The 17,599-nt window shown below is 56.1% G+C and overlaps 4 protein-coding genes across 10 annotated transcripts; all 4 read right to left on the bottom strand.

Annotated features, from left to right (window-relative positions):
• Nucleotides 1-4,854: 4,854 nt before the first annotated feature.
• On the bottom strand, nt 4,855-7,506 carry LOC116444379 (sulfotransferase family cytosolic 1B member 1-like). Of its 3 annotated transcripts, none has more exons than XM_032109738.1 (8): nt 7,099-7,506; nt 6,440-6,591; nt 6,085-6,213; nt 5,899-5,996; nt 5,591-5,717; nt 5,419-5,513; nt 5,163-5,343; nt 4,855-5,090 (listed from the first exon to the last, which is right to left on the bottom strand). In XM_032109738.1, exons 1-8 carry the CDS (start codon nt 7,374-7,376, stop codon nt 4,978-4,980), a joined length of 1,173 nt encoding a protein of 390 aa, XP_031965629.1. In that variant the 5' UTR covers nt 7,377-7,506; the 3' UTR covers nt 4,855-4,977. The 3 variants fall into 3 exon arrangements, with proteins under 3 accessions (XP_031965629.1, XP_031965630.1, XP_031965631.1); XM_032109739.1 differs by having other exon boundaries at nt 6,440-6,588; XM_032109740.1 differs by lacking the exon at nt 5,899-5,996 and having other exon boundaries at nt 6,077-6,213.
• A 108-nt stretch (nt 7,507-7,614) lies between these two features.
• On the bottom strand, nt 7,615-10,483 carry LOC116444382 (sulfotransferase family cytosolic 1B member 1-like). 4 transcript variants are annotated; one of them, XM_032109744.1, is made up of 9 exons: nt 10,328-10,479; nt 9,946-10,025; nt 9,099-9,247; nt 8,788-8,916; nt 8,579-8,676; nt 8,346-8,472; nt 8,174-8,268; nt 7,918-8,098; nt 7,615-7,845 (listed from the first exon to the last, which is right to left on the bottom strand). In XM_032109744.1, exons 3-9 carry the CDS (start codon nt 9,244-9,246, stop codon nt 7,733-7,735), a joined length of 891 nt encoding a protein of 296 aa, XP_031965635.1. In that variant the 5' UTR covers nt 9,247; nt 9,946-10,025; nt 10,328-10,479; the 3' UTR covers nt 7,615-7,732. The 4 variants fall into 4 exon arrangements, with proteins under 4 accessions (XP_031965635.1, XP_031965636.1, XP_031965634.1 ...); XM_032109745.1 differs by lacking the exon at nt 9,946-10,025 and having other exon boundaries at nt 9,099-9,250; nt 10,328-10,480; XM_032109743.1 differs by lacking the exon at nt 9,946-10,025.
• Nucleotides 10,484-11,498: 1,015 nt separating this feature from the next.
• Nucleotides 11,499-15,397, bottom strand: LOC116444380 (sulfotransferase 1 family member D1-like). 2 transcript variants are annotated; one of them, XM_032109741.1, is made up of 7 exons: nt 12,937-15,397; nt 12,737-12,862; nt 12,535-12,647; nt 12,311-12,437; nt 12,120-12,211; nt 11,859-12,039; nt 11,499-11,736 (listed from the first exon to the last, which is right to left on the bottom strand). In XM_032109741.1, the coding sequence occupies exons 1-7, from the start codon at nt 13,331-13,333 to the stop codon at nt 11,624-11,626; spliced, it is 1,149 nt and encodes a 382-aa protein (XP_031965632.1). In that variant the 5' UTR covers nt 13,334-15,397; the 3' UTR covers nt 11,499-11,623. The 2 variants fall into 2 exon arrangements, with proteins under 2 accessions (XP_031965632.1, XP_031965633.1); XM_032109742.1 differs by having other exon boundaries at nt 12,535-12,632.
• Nucleotides 15,398-15,487: 90 nt separating this feature from the next.
• Nucleotides 15,488-16,696, bottom strand: AP5S1 (adaptor related protein complex 5 subunit sigma 1). The gene is made up of 2 exons (XM_032109748.1): nt 16,500-16,696; nt 15,488-16,054 (listed from the first exon to the last, which is right to left on the bottom strand). The coding sequence occupies exons 1-2, from the start codon at nt 16,655-16,657 to the stop codon at nt 15,628-15,630; spliced, it is 585 nt and encodes a 194-aa protein (XP_031965639.1). The 5' UTR covers nt 16,658-16,696; the 3' UTR covers nt 15,488-15,627.
• Between the last annotated feature and the right edge of the window lie 903 nt (nt 16,697-17,599).

Raw genomic sequence — 17,599 nt, 5'->3', positions numbered from 1 at the left:
AGTGGCTGCCTTCTGTTGGCCAAACCAGTATCTTCCCACAGAAGACAGGCTCTAGAAGAGCAACCTGAAAAAGGAGCAGCTGGAGGTATTTCTTTGAGCCAGTTGTTTTCATGGCCATGGCAGAGTCAAGGGTTAGATAGTCTGGGAATTTTCCCTTCCAGTTGGGAGTGCTGCACCTTTGTGTTGTGTTTGATGGCTCTTTACTAGTGCTCTTAGCAGAAGTGAGAGTTTGCTGTTGCACAGGTAGTGCCTTTATAAACCGTGTTTGGTCTGAGCTCTGAAAAGAAGAAAAAAAGTTTGGTGAGTCACTTTTCCCTTTCTGCCTTCTACCCTGTTGGTTTCCCCATGAGGGAGCTCCTTTCCTTTGCTAGGAGGATGACAGAAATCCTCACTGCTGTCAAAGGAGCCAGTCCCCTGTGACTAAAACAAATCCCTTGCATTTTTGCCATGAACTAGTGATGCGAGAAGCAGGCCAAGGAATGAGGTATTTTCTGTGCTGAGAGAAGTCAAATCCTTTGGTTGATGATAATGCAAATAATAACATGCAATTTGTTCTCATAGGTGACTGGTAGCTTGCAACTGCTCCCAGACAATTTTTAACGCAGGGAGTCCATTGCTACTGCCTGCGTCACATCACCACCAACCTGGTCATGTTGTGGGCTCAGTTTGGGTGTGTAAACATGGGCCTGGGCCTCTTCTGGGCCCTAACGGTGCTAAAGAGCAAAACCTACATCTTCTGAGATGGCTGTCACTTGGAAAGTTGTCCCTTGAATATAAACACCATGCCTGGAAGCAGCTCTTTAACCACCTGCAGCCAAAATGACAACTAAAACCCACGCATATAATGATACACTCGATCCAACACAATTTGGGGAACAAATGCCATGCAGCAAAAAACTCTTACCTAGCAGAGTCTTCCAAGGTACATAAACGTCGTGCTCTGAGTTGCAAGGTGCAATTTGCTGTACCAGTTTGCTGCTTTTCCTTGCTGCTCTGCTCCTCTGTGCCTGGGCTGCTCCAGAGGGATTGGTTATCAGGCAGAAGGAGCTTAAGTAAGTTACCCTCTGAACTGGACTTTTCAAAAGGAGGAAGTAATAAAATACAGGATGATGGCAACAAGGCATGTATTCTGTGTTTATTCACTGCTTTGTTAGGCTCTGGGAATTTAATATTTGAGATAGTCTTTCCCTTGCCAGGTTATATTATAATGTTATTACAAAGCTAGGTTCTCAGGAGGACTTTGCATCCTAAAGATAAGAAATACGGTGTCTGACTGCTAAAAAGACATTTTTACTCCCTTTAGGGTCCCAAGTAGCAAAACAAAATTATTTGTTAGGTAGTAGATTTGTTTATAAACTGTCAACAGGAACAAAGAGTGAATCTTGTGGTTTGTTTGCAGAGGTTTTCAAAAGTTGTTGCTGTCTATGTGAGTTTCCAAAAGCTGGTATGTTACCTGTGTTGGCTCTGTGGCCCTTGATTCTGGAGATCTAGACAAGTGTTTAATAACCTGAAAATATAGGAATCTAAAGGTGCATCTCAATGATTTTTAAGTATTGTCCATAATATTCAACAGGGCTTTTTCTAAATCCTCAGAATCCAGGACTATTATGCCAGCATATTTCAACAGTAATTTGGCCTTATGGCCAGGAATTTCACTAGTCTCTCCACACTACCAGACCTTGGTATCCTGAGTGAGATTTTTTTTCAGGCCAATTTAGCTTATTTTGTAAAGTCCCATATGAAATTTAAAGTTTTTCCAACAACTATTGAAAGGCCATGTTGATGTGGGCTAGAGAAGATCATAGAATCATAGAATGTCCTGAGTTGGAAGGGACCCACCAGGATCATTGAGGTCCAACTACTAGCCCTGCACAGGACAGCCCCAAGGATCACACCATGTGCCTGAGAGCATTGTCCAAATGCTTCTTGAACTCTGTCAGGCTTGGTGCTGTGACCGCTTCCCTGGATAAAAACTTAGATGAGAATTTGGTTTTTGTTTCCAACCTTTTAGTATTGAATTCCTCCATAGCAAATGAGACTTATTGCTAGGGGAGCCAAACAGTTAAATTTGTCTTGTTTCCATGGCCAGCTCTAAAGATGATGCTCAGATCACTCAGATCAGAGAAGACAAGCATTTTGAGAGGATTAGAGGACAAAATCCAGCAAATGAGAGAGAAGTGGGGCAGAAGAAAGTTGATGGTGTTAAGTGCCTGTATTTCACACATCTAACATTACTAATAGAAGTGCTGCCGACAGTGATGCAACCTCCAGACTTGTTAAAAAACAACAGGGTTCCCAAGGCTAAGGCCCTCGTTCAAAAGTTAGGCAAGGCAAACTAATGTTTTCCACACACTGGTCTCTTCACCATTGTGCTGGCTGGCTGGGAGTTGTGGTGTGCATGGAACTTCGATTTCTAGAAAACCTTGATGCCAGCCAGCACCTCAAAAACTCGGGGCCAGGATGGAAAAGGGAAGCTTTTGCCCTGAAGAAGCCCCAAATGACTCTGTGCTTTCCCTTTCACTTAATGCAGTGAAGCAGCTTCTGGTCTGAAAGCAGACTTCAAAGTCTTGACTATCTTTTTTTTTTTTTTGGGGGGGGGGGCGGGTTGGGAAGGGGAAGGGAGGTTACTATATTGGGAAAATGTCAAAGTTGGCTCATCCCTGAGTACACGCAGAAGTGACAGGATTGAGCAATTCTGCAAAGTCACGTGTGCATGTGCTCAGTAAAAGGCTTGTAATCCCCAGGGTACAGGGAAACTCCAGCAAAAGTTAGTGAGATGAAATAGCCTCACCACAGTCATCTTTCTTGAATAAATTGTGTCTTTATACTTCTGCACTGTTACTGCAGGATGAAAACACCAGGGGCTAGGTTTATAGCACTGCATTTGGATTTTTTAGTTCAGTTTAAGATTTTATCAACTCTCTTCACTGCTGCTGAAATGCTGCAGGGGCACCTTGGCATGCAAATAACAGACACCAGGGTGGCTGGCACTGGAGCCATTTCCACTCTGCAAAGCCAAAACAATAAAGAAATTAGAGAAGGTTCAGGTCAAGCTTGGTGTCCCTGCTAGGAATCTGCATTGTTGATGGAGAGTAGGTGCTGCACCCTGTCCTTGTCAGCTCTACAGTTGATGACTTTTTCTGGTTTTAAAAATTAAGAGCCAGACACAGTTAAGGAAAAAAGGGTTTTTACCTCGGTATTTAATAAGGATTCTTATGGTGCACTACTTCTCCAAGGTGGAATGTGCCAAAATGCACACACACGACAGATCACGTATCCCATTTTATAGACCTTGTAAATTAGCATATCTAACAAAGATTTCTCAATGAGAGGTTTAAATGAATAGCGTGATATTCCCCCATTTCGAGGAATTCCGTCCTGGATGGGCTTAATTTTAGTTTATAGGATGTGTTTTTGAGAGGACCTTGGTTTCTCAGGATAGCGTAGGGCTTTCCAGCCTCCAACTGCGAGGCCTCTAGGATGAATACTAGGATTATGCTAAGTTATCGGACTTAAGGAATTATATGTATGCATGCTAAGAACACTGAGGATACATAAAATTATATAAAAGGTATATAAAAGGCAAAAAATCATCATGGCATCACAGTGAGGAGCAGCAGCAGACCTGCCCAAGCTCCCTGCAGATGTGACACACTCCTGTCTTGCCAGCATCTGTCCAACCTCCCAGGGAAAGCTATGTGCTATGGTGATGGGCAAATCTGCATATCCTAAGGGTATAGACATGATGGGACTTATCTAATGGCTCACCAGCACAGAAAGGAGGAGTTGCTCTCTCCATTCCACCTTTTCATTCATGTTTGCTGTTCGTGCTCCCAAGGCAAGCCTTTCCCTGTGACTTTCCCAGTAAGCTTGCCAATGATTTGTATTAGTGGGAGAGTTTGCTGCTGGGGCAGGAAGTAGTTGCGCAAAGACCTGGCAGGCTACTATGGCCAGGGCAGCCTGGTCACGTGGCACCGTGGCTGCCTGGGAGCAGCAGTGATAGCACCAGAGCACAGACCAGGGGTCACCACAACCATTGCTCCACCCATTGCTGGGGACAGGGGTCACAACTGTGGGGACAGGAGCACAACCAGAGCCCTGGCAAGGGCAGGGGTGTCCACAGTGTGCCAGCATCACCCAGACCAAGCACCTCTCCCCTTGCCTCAGCACCCCAGGGAAGCACGGAACTGGGCCAGACCTCAGGTCAGGGGAAGGATTAGGGGTGCTGACTGCACCCAAACTCAAAGTACCCCAAAACCACCACCCTAGACCCCGCAACACGCAGCTCTGTGCAGCTGAGCATAGGCAGAACACCCACACTGCACCCCAGGACACCCATCTCACCTAAGACCGGCTGCACTGTGCTGGGCACAGTAACACCGGGATGGTGACACCAGGAGGGGTCAATGTCACCGAGACGGTGACAATGGGAGGGTGACGGAAGCAGTTTATATGGGCAGAGGCAGGGCGCCGAGGGCAATAATGTTTGCCAGCCCAGCAGCTGCCGGGAGGGAGGAGCGAGTGCAGGGACAAACCGGCAGCCACCGACCTGCAGGCAGGGCCACAGTGGACGTCTCCAGCCCCACCAGTCCTGCTCTCCCCCACATGTCCCAGGCTGCATCCCGCTGTGCGAGGATGGGGAGGACACCTCTCACTGCCCACACCCACCCAACACCTCCCTCACACGCAGTTTTGCAAAAACCCTCTGTGATCCCATGAGCTGCTGCTGGCAATTCTCCCACCAGAGTGGCTGAGGGGTGACACCTGCTTGTCCGCAACCCAGGAAGAGGACAGCAGCCCCAGGGGGACAGCTGGGTTGGGATCAGCACAAGCTCAGGGCAGTGAGCACCCATGGCAGGGTTAGGGAGCACATTTTATTTCTCTCCAGCAGTCCCAGAGGACAGGAAGGAGCCTCTGGCACGGCAGCAGTGCCATCACAGCACAGGGAGGATTTGGGGGGCGTCCGGCGGTGTCTCCTCAGATCTGAGTGCGGAAGCACAGGTCGCTGCCTGACATCTTCTGCGCATAGTCCTGGTCAAAGCGCTCGTTCTGGGCCACGGTGAAGTGGTTCTTCCAGTCTCCCGTGGTGCCTGTGGCCGGGTGAGACGGGCTCAGCAGGGGCCGGGGGGACGGTGCGCCAGAGGCCCCCCGGAGCCGCTCACCTTTGCGCATGAAGGGGGACACGCCGTGGTCCATGAGGTCGGAGGGCACCTTGCTGTAGTTGGTGGCAGGGTTGTCCCGCATGGCCTCGAAGGACGTGTGTCGGGTGATGGTGTCCAGCGCCGCCTCCGGCAGCTCCCGCCCCAGGAACTGGGCCACCTTGGCAATCTCCCGGCGGAGGTCCTGTGGGACACACGCCAACGCTCACCCCTCCTGCCACCCCCAGACCCCACACCACCATCCACCCCGCCCCATCACCTCCTTCAAGTCCTCGTAGAAGAGGTAGAGAATGGGGTGATCCTTCCTGCGTTCCCAGTAGCCCTTGACGTGGTTGTACCAGGAACCATATGCCACTGCATGGGGAGAGCAGCCAGTGGGTGGCAGTCCCCTGCAGGGTCCCCTGCACACACCCAGGGGTGCCCTGTTCCACCTCTGCCGGCCATGAACTCCTCCAGGTACTGGGCCCATGTGCCAGGGTGCAGCTGCAACTTGTTCATCAAATCAAAGTGGTAGTAGGAGACAGCCACGTCCTTGGCGTTGCGCGCCACATAGATCATCTGCAGATGAGCCATGGAGGTATGAGGGGCATCCCCAGGACCCCCAGGATAGGGAGGATGCTCCAGCTCCTAGAACTCCCATGACCACTTAGGATGCTGGAGGAAGCAGTTGCGATTCCTGTCTCAGGGAAACAGGGGAGTTGCAATACCCCTCAGGGAAGGGACCAGGGTTCGGGATTACCTTGCAGCGGTTTCCCCAGAAGGATTTAGGCAGGATATGTGCTGGCAGGTGGGACTTCACCACGCGGGGTGAGGGCATGGTGGCCAGCAGGTCCGTTCCTGGGGGATCCCAAAGCACTTCCTCAGTGGGCCCTTGGCAAAGACCCTTGGGACTCAGCCTCTGTGGGGTGCCCCCTCACCTCACTACCTGCTGCCATCTTCCCGGGGGCAGAGAACTCCAGCATGGGCACTCTCTTGCTGATAATGTCCCGCTTGCACTTCTCAGGATCTCCACCTTGCAGGATCATGTCCACAATCTCACTGACCCAGGTGGTGCCTGGGGAAAGAACTCATCAAGGGGAGCAGCCAGGGCAGCATCGGGTGTCTCAGCACTGGCAATCCCTCAGACCTTGACCAGATGCCATGGGGGAAAAGGGAAATCCCACAAAACTCTGTCCTGACAGCCCCCAAATGTGCTGCATGCCCCCAGGCAGTGGGTTTCAGCTGGACAACACACTTGCCCACCCAGTACCAGCACATCTTGTTGCCTTGGGGATGCTCACCAGATTTGGGGAAGGTGACCACCACGATGTCCTCGGGACGGCTCTGGAAGGTATCGACCCGTTCCCAGTTGTGGGCAAAGGCATTGACCATGGGGATGCCATGCACTGTGAGCCAAGGCTGACGCAGATAGGGATCTGGATCAGCCATCCTGCTGGGGACAAGGACACATGGCAGGGCTGGCTGATGAGGGGAGGCCCTCCCCAGTCTCTCAGGGCAGCCACCAGCCAGGGCAACCCGGTCACCTGGCACCGTGCCTGCTCAGGGAGCGGCAGTGATAGCACCAGAGCACAGACCAGAGGTCACCATGGCCACTGCTGTACCCACTGCTGGGGACACAGGTCCCAACTGTGGGGACAGGAGCACAACCAGAGCCCTGGCAAGGGCAGGGGTGCCCACAGTGTGCCAGTATCACGCAGACCCAGAGGACTGGAATAGGCTAGACTAGCACCTCTCCCCTTGCCTCAGCACCCCAGGGGAGCAGGGAACTGGGTGCCTGGGGTTTTGCAGCAGACCCAAGGTAAGGGGAAGGATTAGGGGTGCTGACTGCACCCAAACCCAAAGTACCCCAAAACCACCACCCTAGACCCCACAGCATGCAGCTCTGTGCAGCTGAGCATAGGCAGAACACCCACAGTGCACCCCAGGACACCCATCTCACCTAAGACCTGCTGCTCTGTGCTGGGCACAGTAACACCGGGATGGTGACACCAGGAGGACAGCAGAGGACAGGGAGACTCGCGGCCTTGCAGCGGTTATACGGGAAGGAGAAGGAAACAGGCAGGGCGCCGAGGGCAATAATGTTTGCCAGCCCAGCAGCTGCCGGGAGGGAGGAGCGAGTGCAGGGACAAACCGGCAGCCACCGACCTGCAGGCAGGGCCACAGTGGACGTCTCCAGCCCCACCAGTCCTGCTCTCCCCCACATGTCCCAGGCTGCATCCCGCTGTGCGAGGATGGGGAGGACACCTCTCACTGCCCACACCCACCCAACACCTCCCCCACACGCAGTTTTGCAAAAACCCTCTGTGATCCCATGAGCTGCTGCTGGCAATTCTCCCACCAGAGTGGCTGAGGGGTGACACCTGCTTGTCCGCAACCCAGGAAGAGGACAGCAGCCCCGGGGGGACAGCTGGGTTGGGATCAGCACAGGCTCAGGGCAGTGAGCACCCATGGCAGGGTTAGGGAGCACATTTTATTTCTCTCCAGCAGTCCCAGAGGACAGGAAGGAGCCTCTGGCACGGCAGCAGTGCCATCACAGCACAGGGAGGATTTGGGGGGCGTCCGGCGGTGTCTCCTCAGATCTGAGTGCGGAAGCACAGGTCGCTGCCTGACATCTTCTGCGCATAGTCCTGGTCAAAGCGCTCGTTCTGGGCCACGGTGAAGTGGTTCTTCCAGTCTCCCGTGGTGCCTGTGGCCGGGTGAGACGGGCTCAGCAGGGGCCGGGGGGACGGTGCGCCAGAGGCCCCCCGGAGCCGCTCACCTTTGCGCATGAAGGGGGACACGCCGTGGTCCATGAGGTCGGAGGGCACCTTGCTGTAGTTGGTGGCAGGGTTGTCCCGCATGGCCTCGAAGGACGTGTGTCGGGTGATGGTGTCCAGCGCCGCCTCCGGCAGCTCCCGCCCCAGGAACTGGGCCACCTTGGCAATCTCCCGGCGGAGGTCCTGTGGGACACACGCCAACGCTCACCCCTCCTGCCACCCCCAGACCCCACACCACCATCCACCCCGCCCCATCACCTCCTTCAAGTCCTCGTAGAAGAGGTAGAGAATGGGGTGATCCTTCCTGCGTTCCCAGTAGCCCTTGACGTGGTTGTACCAGGAACCATATGCCACTGCATGGGGAGAGCAGCCAGTGGGTGGCAGTCCCCTGCAGGATCCCCTGCATGCACCCAGGGGTGCCTTGTCTCACCTCTGCCGGCCATGAACTCCTCCAGGTACTGGGCCCATGTGCCAGGGTGTGGGTGGAACTTGTTCATCAAATCAAAGTGGTAGTAGGAGACAGCCACGTCCTTGGCGTTGCGCGCCACATAGATCATCTGCAGAAAGCTTGTTGGCATGTGGGGACTTGCAAGGTCCTAACAGGGCAGGCAGCCACCTTATGTCTGCTGGATTCCTCCAAGTGTTTTCACTCCAGCCTGTTACCTTGCAGCGGTTTTCCCAGAAGGATTTGGGCAAGATGTGAGCTGGGATGTGAGTCTTGATGACACGAGGGGATGGCATGGACTCCAGCTGCTCTGTGCCTGTAAGGATTTCCCTCAGGAGTGATCCCACTGTAGTGCCCTCCCATACAAAACCAAACCTGTCCCCATCCACCACCCACTGCCACCCACCTCCCTCTGCCACCCCACTACCTGCTGGCAACTTCCCAGGGGCAGCAAACTCCATCATGGGCACCCGGTTCACAATGTCATCCTGCTTGCATTTTTCTGGGTCACCGCCTTTCAGGACCATGTCCACGATCTCACTGACCCAGGTGGTGCCTGGCGGGGAGATGTTGGGTGCCCAGCTGATGCCATTCCCACTGGAGCCCCATGTCAGGCACCAGATGGTCACCATTTACCAGTGTTGACTTTTGGCATGTCCCTGGTCCCAGCCCAGGCATATGAAAGTTGCTACCTCTCTTCCTGAGCCTAGTCCCTCTCTGGTGCCTGGGGATGCTCACCAGATTTGGGGAAGGTGACCACCACGATGTCCTCAGGGCGGGTCTGGAAGGTGTCAATCCGCTCCCAGTTGAGGGCAAAGGCATGGACCATGGGGATGCCATACACGGTGCGCCAGGGCTGCCGCAGGTAGGTGTCCGTATCAGCCATCCTGCTAGGAACAGGGACATGTGGCAGGGCTGGCTGGCAGTGAGGAGCATCACAGGGCCACCTCCTTCCCTGGGGGCCCCAAAATCCCTGCTGAACCCAGCCATCCTAGCCATAGGAAGGAAACCATGCCCTGCTTGCTGGCACCATGGGAGGTGGCACCTGTCTTCTGTGGGGATTATGGGGCCCAGGTGGTGGTGCAGGGAGTGTGGAGGGCCATGGTCAGCTCTGGGGGGCTCAGGTCAGACAGGCAGTGGGCAGCTGCCCATACCAAGCTGGCAGCACTGTTCTTGAGAGTAAAAGCTCTTCGGGCATTCCTGGCTGGAGTTTTAGGCTGCTTTCTCTTTGCTTTTTGCTCCCCATCTCTCCGTTGTACGGCAGCCCGGGGAAGCCTTGCTTTCAGGGGGCTTGAGTGAGAGTTTGGCAGAGACATGAAGGGGGAGCAGGACTCACGACTCTCTCCAGGAAACCTTTCCACCCACCAGCCAGGATAGAAACGCTGGACATGCCAGCTGCAAAATCCCCATGCTGTGATTTTTGGAGAGAGGCTTGGTGTCTCGCTCCATCTCCCGGGGGCTTGTGGGGACACGGAGTCCCTGTACCCCTCACTTCCGCCCCCCCCCACCCCGGCAGGCCCTCCGCTTACGAAGGCCAGGGCACCCCGAAACGACCGTGGCCAAAGCCCCTCCCCCGGTTACTTGCCTTTTTTCCGGGTACTCTGGGAGGGAGGAGGCAAAGCTTCGCCCGCCGCTTACGGGGTGGGATTTGTTAATTGCCTTCCCCTGCGTGGAAGATGGAGGCGCGGGGCGGTGGGAGGGTGCAGGACACCGCTGGGACAGGAGCCTGGAGCGACCTGGTCCCGGTGCTGCGGTGGGAGGAGTGCAGGGGACGGGCAAGCGGGGATGGGGACGGTCCCCAGATGCCTGTGATGAGCTGTCCGTGCTCAGCACCCGCCGGGACGCACACGGGTAGCGGGAGTGGAAATCACAGCTTACCCCTCCACCCGCAGAGGTAAACACAGGGAGGAAATCCCAACCCACATCCCGGGGGATTGAACATCATCCTGTACTTATCCAAGAGTCACCTGCGTGGATGTCCCCAGCTTCTCACACCAATGTGGGGCTTCCGGGCGGGATGTGGGGTTCAGGCTTTGGTGGCACCCCTACTCCACTCAAATACGGGTCCAAAGTTTGCGAGGTTGCAAAGCACAAGTGCTTCTGGGAAAAGTGTTTAAAGGTCCCGCTGGTGGTGAAATGCTTCTCATTCCCAGCTGCTTCCCACAGGAGATCTCCGAGCCGGGAGGGAGTGGTAAGGGCAGGAGAGATGGCAGCTGGGCAGGGCCAGCAGCTCAGCTGTTGGCAGCCTTGAGAGAAACATCCCTGATTTGGCCCCAGGGCCAAGTTCTCGGTGAGATGGGACATGCCATGGCAGGTGTTCAGGTGTTTTGCTGTTTATATGCCAGCAAAATTGGTTGTGTGTGCAAACAGGGCAGGCAAAACCAGGAGCTGGGGAAGCACATCTTCCAGTGGAAGACATCTCCAGTGGCATTTAAATAAATGTGTGGAAAGGATTTATTCCTGTGCAACAGGTCCCCTCATAGCACTGCTGCTCTTTAGCTGTCGGATCTGAGTTGCATCTCTTTGGAGACAGAACAACCCCATGAGGCTGTCTTGCCAAAAAGCTGCAATCTTGGAAACTTGAGAACCGGCCAGAAATGGGGCAAAATGGGGAACTTGGGGTTCCAAAGCACACCCTTGTGCCTAGTGGGACAGGGGCTGGTTTGCTCCAGCCATCCCAGAGCAAGGGCACGGAGCAGCCAGGTTGGAGGCTGCAGGGTGTGCTCCCTATCCAGCAAGGACAGTGATGTTGCTGAACCTGGCCATATGCCAGCAGGGAGCTGCCTCCCTTCACCTTTGTTCCACAGACCATGGGCTGCCAAGCTCCAGCTGGGCCAAAGAGAGCCTCACCACCGCCCGCTCTGTCAAGAAACTTGCCACAAGCCAGAAGCATGAAAGCTCCTGTGCACGCAAGGGCTGTGGCAGCGCTGAATTCGCTGGTGCAGCCCAAGTGGACAGGGGCCAGTGGTGGTTCTTGGGTGCCCACTCCTGGTGATACCTGAACATCACCAGCTAAAAATCCACTGTGTGCCCACCCTCTGTCCTGAGGACCATGAAGGTGTTCCCAGACACTGCCTAGAATTCAGGGGGTTCAGCCCCCCCCCCCCCCTTCACTTTCCCTGCAGGCAATGGCTCAACCTCCATTTATCACAATTTATTGCACAGAGAAAAGTGAATTAGTGCAAGAATCTCCATCTGGATCCACCCTCCCCACTGGGAGAGCAAGAAGAAGCACAGTCCTCCTGGGAAGCGGGATGAGCCCCTCACACCTCCATCTGGAAGTGGAGGTCAGAGCCTGCCATATGCTCCTGGTAGTGCTGGTTGAAGCGCTCATTCTGGGCCACAGTGAAGTGGTTCTTCCAGTCTCCTGAGATCCCTGGGGGTGAGAAAATAAGTGGGGTAAATCCTCACACATGAAATATTTGCACCCACAGATGGGGGCTGAAATACAATCCAGGGACATCCCTCCCACATCCTCCACCACCGGCCAAACCCCACCTTTTCGGAGGAACGGGGAGACACTGTGATCCATCATGGTGGGGAGCATGGTTTCATAGTTGGCAGCAGGGTTCTTCTTCATCTCCTGGAAGGAGGTGTGGTGCAGGATTCTCTCCACTGTTCCTTCCGCCAGCTCCTTGCCCAGGAAGTGCAAGATCTTCTGCACCTCCCGTCGTGGATCCTGCAGGGTGGTTGACATGAGGAGACTGCCAAAAAAGCTGGGGGGCAACCAGGGCTCCTTCCCCTCCATCTCACTCTCACCTTCTTCATGTCCTCATAGAAAAGGTAGAGCATCTTCTCCTGCTTCTTCTCCCACCATCCGCGCACGTGGTCGTACCAGGACCCGTAGGCCACTGTGGGATATGGTCAAGGGATTAACTGAAAACTGGGGTAGCGGGGGATGTCCTTCCCACCGGCATTTCAGGGTGGGCATCTTGTGGCTCAGCCCCAACCTTTGCCAGCCATGAAGTTCTCCAAGAACTCAGCCTTTGTGCCAGGGTCAGGGTGTATCTTGGCCATGTGGTGGAAGTAGTAGTAGGAGATGACAACATCCTTGGGGTTGCGGGCCATGTAGATAATCTGGAGAGAGCCGAGGATGTGTTTGGGAGGTACAGAGTGATGCTTCCTCCCCACCAACCCAGACGGGGAGAGAAACAGGGGGCACCTGCCATGTTACCTTGCAGTCCTTCTCCCAGAAGGAGGTCGGGAGGAGCTGAACCGGGAGATGGGTCTTTACTAGCCGTGGGGATGGGGTATTCTCCAGCTGCTCAACACCTGTGGCACAGGGGACTGAAAGGTGTGAGCCCCAGCACTCTCACCCCCACCCTGGCTCTGTTTCCTCTCCACCCAAGCCAGGCAGCTGGGCTGGGGAAGCTCACCACTCGGCCCTTTGGAGACCTTCATTTCCAGGAAGGGCACGCGGTTGTAGATGGCATCCCGTCGGCACTTCTCCACATCACCATCGTGGTAGATCATGTCCATGATCTCACTCAGCCATGTTGTGCCTGCAGCACAGGGACAGCGTTGCAAAGGCTGGTGTCACCCCATCCCCCCTGCACCCTTCTCCAGGACCACTCACCAGATTTGGGGTAGGTGGAGATGAGCAGGTCGTCTGGACGGGCTTGGAAAGCCTTCACCTGTGGCCAGCCCTCGATGAAGCTCTTGAAGAGGGGGATGCCATGGAGGCTTCCCAGCTCCTGCCTGATTACATCTTTCTGCTCCATGGCTAACAGTGGGTCCACACAGCACTGGCTGTTTTCCCTGCTGGCAGCCTCCACAACCTCGGGACTGGCAGGCTCCTGTACCAAGACTGTGCCTGGGGCAGCACTGGATCCTGTAGCAGGACTGTGCCCAGGGCAGTGCCCCATCAGGCAAAGTCCAGCCCGGATCACATGTGGCAGAGGTACTGCCAGTGCCACAGGGGCATGCCCTGATCCCTGGCAGGATTCCACCCTGATAACGTGAATGCTGGCCATGCACTAAGCCCAAGCCATGATGGGTCAGGAATGGAGCCCAGCATCACCTCTCCTCCCACCTGTCTGCACTTCTCCCCCAGCTACAGCCCCTTTAATGAGTGCCATGGGGTTGTGGAGCTGCAGGGACAGCTCTGCCACCCAGGCCCATCGCTGGTGCAGCTGTACCTCTCAGGATTCTGTGTGCCCTGGTGCCCAGGAGCCCTGGCACCTCCACCCTCCTGCCGTGCCCAGGCTGTAATGGTTAACGAGAGCTGGCTTGGCTACGGAGCACAGAGGATGTGAAGGAGGTTAAAAGTGCCAGCAGCTGGGGCCTGGGACGGTTTTGGAGTGGGCTCTGCCTCTCTCCCCCCACTGCTCCATGAGCACTGTGTTGCCCTGCAGTGTCCCTGCTTGTCCTGGCTGGGGACCAGACTGGCTGGGACCTGGCTGAGGGTGCTGCAAGCAGGGTGTGCCTCCCTCCTGCCTTCCTGGGTGCTCCTTTGATGCCTCTTTTAGGAAAGGGCTGAATAAGCTGATCTTCTCCATCCTGGATGATGTGGTCCAGCAGGTTGTGCAATACAGGAACTCACCATGATGGAGCAGGTGCTGCTCTTGCTCCAGGAGGAGATCAAGGAGAAGGAGAAGCAGAAGCCAAGTGGTGCCTGGCCCAGGCCAGGTCAGTGGGGTCTCTGGGAAAGGAGGCACCAGTGCAGGATTTAGCATCTGGACCATTTGCAGAAATTGTATCCAATGAGGGAGTTGGAAGACAGTAAACGGGTCTGTTACTCTGACAAAAAATTACATGTAACATTTGCATTTTCAGCTGATGATGAGGAAATAACATTATGATCCCTAATTAAAGCTGAAACACAGATGATGGTCAGGGTCAGCAAACTGCTACTAAAAAGGTACCATATATGGTGACTGAGAGATCAAAATTCCAGGAAAAGTCTAGCAGACTTACACGGGATGGAAACATACAGGGTGATCCCCACAACAGATAATCAGGGAAAAGATGATTCTTTATCTCCTTAAACTCCCCCTGCATCTACTACACCTCAGAGTAGAGAGTAAATCACACCACAAAAAACTACACCATTTTGTCCAATTCAGGTGACTGATTTGCAAGGGAATTCTGTCCATAAACCAGGTGATACTAAAATCCAGCAACTGGAATCCTATGAGCGCATACACAATAATGGCCCATACATTCGGATTCGAGTTGATTCTCATCAAAAATTAATTGCTAACACCATTGAAACACTCCAAGATAATGTCTCTTTGCCTCTTGGTTGTATTCAAGCCCAGCTGTGGGTGCAGTATATGACAGCTGCTATCGCACAGGAAGGTGAAGACGGTACCTTGCCTGCTGAGATTCAGTGCTCCCTATGGGATGCCACACTGGGCTCCATCACCCCCACATCTCCAGTGAGATGCCCCATCACAGCCAGAGACCCATCGTGGCTGAAGCCCAGTGCCCAGCACCCCTTCTCAGGTGCTCCAGCTTTACTGGTGCAGTTACAAGGGGAAGCACTTTGGGGTCTGGCCCTGTGACTGCCCCTCTCCAGGGCCTGGCAGTGCCCAGCCTGTTCCTGGCACACTGGTGCGAGAGCCATGCACGCCAGGTCCTGGCTCCCTGGATTTCCCAGCACCCACAAACTGCTAGGGTAGGACCCTGCTCCCCACTGCACCCTGCAGAGCTCAGGAGGTGGGTGCCAGCTCCTGCCACCTCCCAGGGCATCACATGGGTCCCCTGGCCCCAAGCAGCACCATCTGGGGACAACCACCCTGCTGTGCCAGGCACACGGCTACATCCTGCCCTGCTGCCTGTTTATTTAATCCCCCACACAGACACCCTGATGCCCTGGGGCCAGATGCACACCCCGTGTCCCATGGCAAGATCCCATCCCAGAGCCATGTCTCCCTGCCAGAGGCCCCCTGCCTGCCCCACAGTGCCCAACTGGGGTAACCACAATCCGGGGTCCCTCTTTTAGCGTCCATTCACAGCCACGTGGAGCCTCCGCTCCCTGTCACGTGCATGCAGAGTGGTGCAGAACGCGGTGCAGGAAAACAGCACAGGAACATGGAACTGTCCCAGCTCCAGATGGATTTATGGGGATAGCTATTAGCTCTCCCATGACACTGTCAGCGTATAAATGGATTAAAACCCGGCTCTTAGTTGGCTCGTTGCTTTTTATTCCAGAACTACTTTTCTCATCCATCCCACTAGGGCTTGGTGACCATGTCAGATCCCTCCCTTGTCTCTCATCCCCAAAACATATCTGGGGATGTTGGGCGGGAATATCATCTGTAGCTCAGCGGGATGCTTTGATGCCCAGCTCCCGGTCCACTGCCTGGAGGAAACGTTCGTTGAGAAAAAGCATCTGCCCATGGGGCAGGAGACGATCCAGGAGGCCATCAGCAGCATCAGGACGGAGCACGACGTCAGCGCCGGGGCCGAGGAGGCGCAGGGAGAGGAGCAGGCGGGGAGCCAGGCGCCGCAGAGTGATCTCAGCCAATGACAGATTCTCTTGGGGTTCACAAACCAAGGCAAAGGCGAGGGCCAGCACTGATAACCAGACTACTGTCACCCGCTCAGGGAACGGGTCTCCAGGGGGCATCTGGAAAAGACCCCCTGGAGCATCCTGGAGTGACACTGGCTCATCAGGTAGCTGGGGGAGCTGTGGGGAGGATGGGCGCCCCAAGGATGACTGAAGCAGTTGGCAATGCGAGGCCACTTGCCTGGAAGAGAAAAGAGGGACCCTCATGTAAAGGACCCCCGCCTCATACAGGGACAGAGTGACCCCTCTGTTGGGGGAACAGGGTCCCGGAAGTCCTGCCGAGTCCAGCATCCCCAGCAAGGGCGGATCTCATGAATGGGGGGCATGGTCCTGTGGCTCTCGCTGAGCCATGTCCCCCGAAAAGGGGGCTGCCACAGTTCTGAGGGTCCCACCGGGCCCAGGCTCCTCTCAGGAATAAGTGTCCCAGCCCTGGGGGTCCAGCAAAGCCCAGGAGTCCTCCCATCAAAAAAAGGGTGTATCACGGCTCTCAAGGAGAGGGATGCGGTGTCACAAATCCAGGGGGTTCAGGAGATGGAGGGCACCAGGAGGTTCAGGAGATGGGAGGCTCCCACCGAGCCCAGCATCCGCAGGAAGGGGATTCCTGCAGAGGGCGATTTCCCGGGTACCTGGCCACGACGAGCAGCTGCTCCTTGCGGCGAAGGCGCTGCCAGGGACCCCCGAGGGCGGTCTCCGGGGGGGTCCCGAAGGTGCGCGCGTACAGCACGCGGCAGGGGCCGTGGCCGGCGGGCCCGCCCGGCGCCAGCAGCACGAACGCCTGGACCATGGCCCCGGCCCCGGCCCCGGCCCCGGCCCCGGCCCCGGCGCGCCGGAAGCGGCGGCGCTGGCTCGGAAGGAGCGGCCCTCGGTGGGCGGAGGGGGGGGCGTGGGCGCCCGAGCGTGCAGACGGCGGGTCACGATTGGCCAAGACTAGGGGGCAGCGAGAGCTGATTGGCGGGGAAAGGCCGGTGGGCGGGGAAAGGCCGCGGGGGCTCGGCCAAGGCTGTCCCGCCTAAACGACCCCTGGCGATCCCTCGGCAGCCATCCGTGCTCCCTGTTCCCCTCCCCGGGGTACTTCCGTGGGTGCGGCCATGCTGCCCCGGCACCGGGAGCGGAGCAGAGCTCTGAGCCCCCACCGTGCCGTCGCCTGGGGTCCAGGTCAGCCCCTGCTCCCGCGGGGTCTCGCTGCTGCCAGCCCCCGCGCAGGGACAGCTCTCACTGGGCCAGTGCTTGTCCGCGCCACAGCCGCCCTGCCCCTCAGTGAGCTCTCAGCCCCCCAGGGAAGCTCCCGCCGCCCCAGCCCTCGGCCCTGCCAACCGCTACCCCCACACCCTCGGCAGCCGCCGTTGCCTTGTGGTGCATTTACGAGTCAGGAGCCGGGATGGTTCCCTCTCCCGACGGAGCTAACGGAGTGTGTAAAAAGCACTTCCCATCCTCCGCAGCTCACGGTGCCCAACCCCTAGCTCCTAGTCTTGGCCAATCGTGACCCGCCGTCCGCACGTTCGGGCGCTCCCGCCCCTCCCACCGCCCACCGAGGGCCGCTCCTTCCGAGCCAGCGCTCGGAGGCCCCTCCTGTCCCCAACGCAAAGCACAGCTGGCTTAGAGCAGGACAAACTACTTTAAATAAGACGGAAGGGGACCCTTGATGTGGCCAATCTGGTACTTGTATACTGGGAATGCAGCACGGGGTCTGTGGCTCAAAGTGGAAGCACAGCACAGTTTTGGGATC

Source organism: Corvus moneduloides, chromosome 5, assembly GCF_009650955.1.
Source record: "Corvus moneduloides isolate bCorMon1 chromosome 5, bCorMon1.pri, whole genome shotgun sequence".
Classification (NCBI taxonomy): Eukaryota; Metazoa; Chordata; class Aves; order Passeriformes; family Corvidae; genus Corvus; species Corvus moneduloides.
The sequence above is the reverse complement of the archived record's forward strand: the minus strand, read 5'-3'. Positions and strand labels throughout refer to the sequence as shown.

Bases quoted from the DNA above. Each gene is read 5' to 3' on its own strand.
- LOC116444379 (XM_032109738.1), bottom strand. From the start codon at position 7,376: ATGCAGCCTGGGACATGTGGGGGAGAGCAGGACTGGTGGGGCTGGAGA. The intron at 6,592-7,098 runs GTGAGATGGGTG...CCTTGTCCCCAG, and splicing joins CACAGAGCAGCAGGTCTTAG to CAGGATGGCTGATCCAGATC. The intron at 5,997-6,084 runs GTAGTGAGGTGA...GGGATCCCCCAG, and splicing joins CCCCGGGAAGATGGCAGCAG to GAACGGACCTGCTGGCCACC.
- LOC116444382 (XM_032109745.1), bottom strand. From the start codon at position 9,246: ATGGCTGATACGGACACCTACCTGCGGCAGCCCTGGCGCACCGTGTAT. The intron at 8,917-9,098 runs GTGAGCATCCCC...TCTCCCCGCCAG, and splicing joins GGTCACCTTCCCCAAATCTG to GCACCACCTGGGTCAGTGAG. The intron at 7,846-7,917 runs GTGAGCGGCTCC...ACCCGGCCACAG, and splicing joins GTCCCCCTTCATGCGCAAAG to GCACCACGGGAGACTGGAAG.
- LOC116444380 (XM_032109741.1), bottom strand. From the start codon at position 13,333: ATGGCCAGCATTCACGTTATCAGGGTGGAATCCTGCCAGGGATCAGGG. The intron at 12,648-12,736 runs GTGAGCTTCCCC...CACACCTTTCAG, and splicing joins GGTCTCCAAAGGGCCGAGTG to TCCCCTGTGCCACAGGTGTT. The intron at 12,212-12,310 runs GTTGGGGCTGAG...CATATCCCACAG, and splicing joins GAACTTCATGGCTGGCAAAG to TGGCCTACGGGTCCTGGTAC.
- AP5S1 (XM_032109748.1), bottom strand. From the start codon at position 16,657: ATGGTCCAGGCGTTCGTGCTGCTGGCGCCGGGCGGGCCCGCCGGCCAC. The intron at 16,055-16,499 runs GTACCCGGGAAA...TTTCTCTTCCAG, and splicing joins CAGCTGCTCGTCGTGGCCAG to GCAAGTGGCCTCGCATTGCC.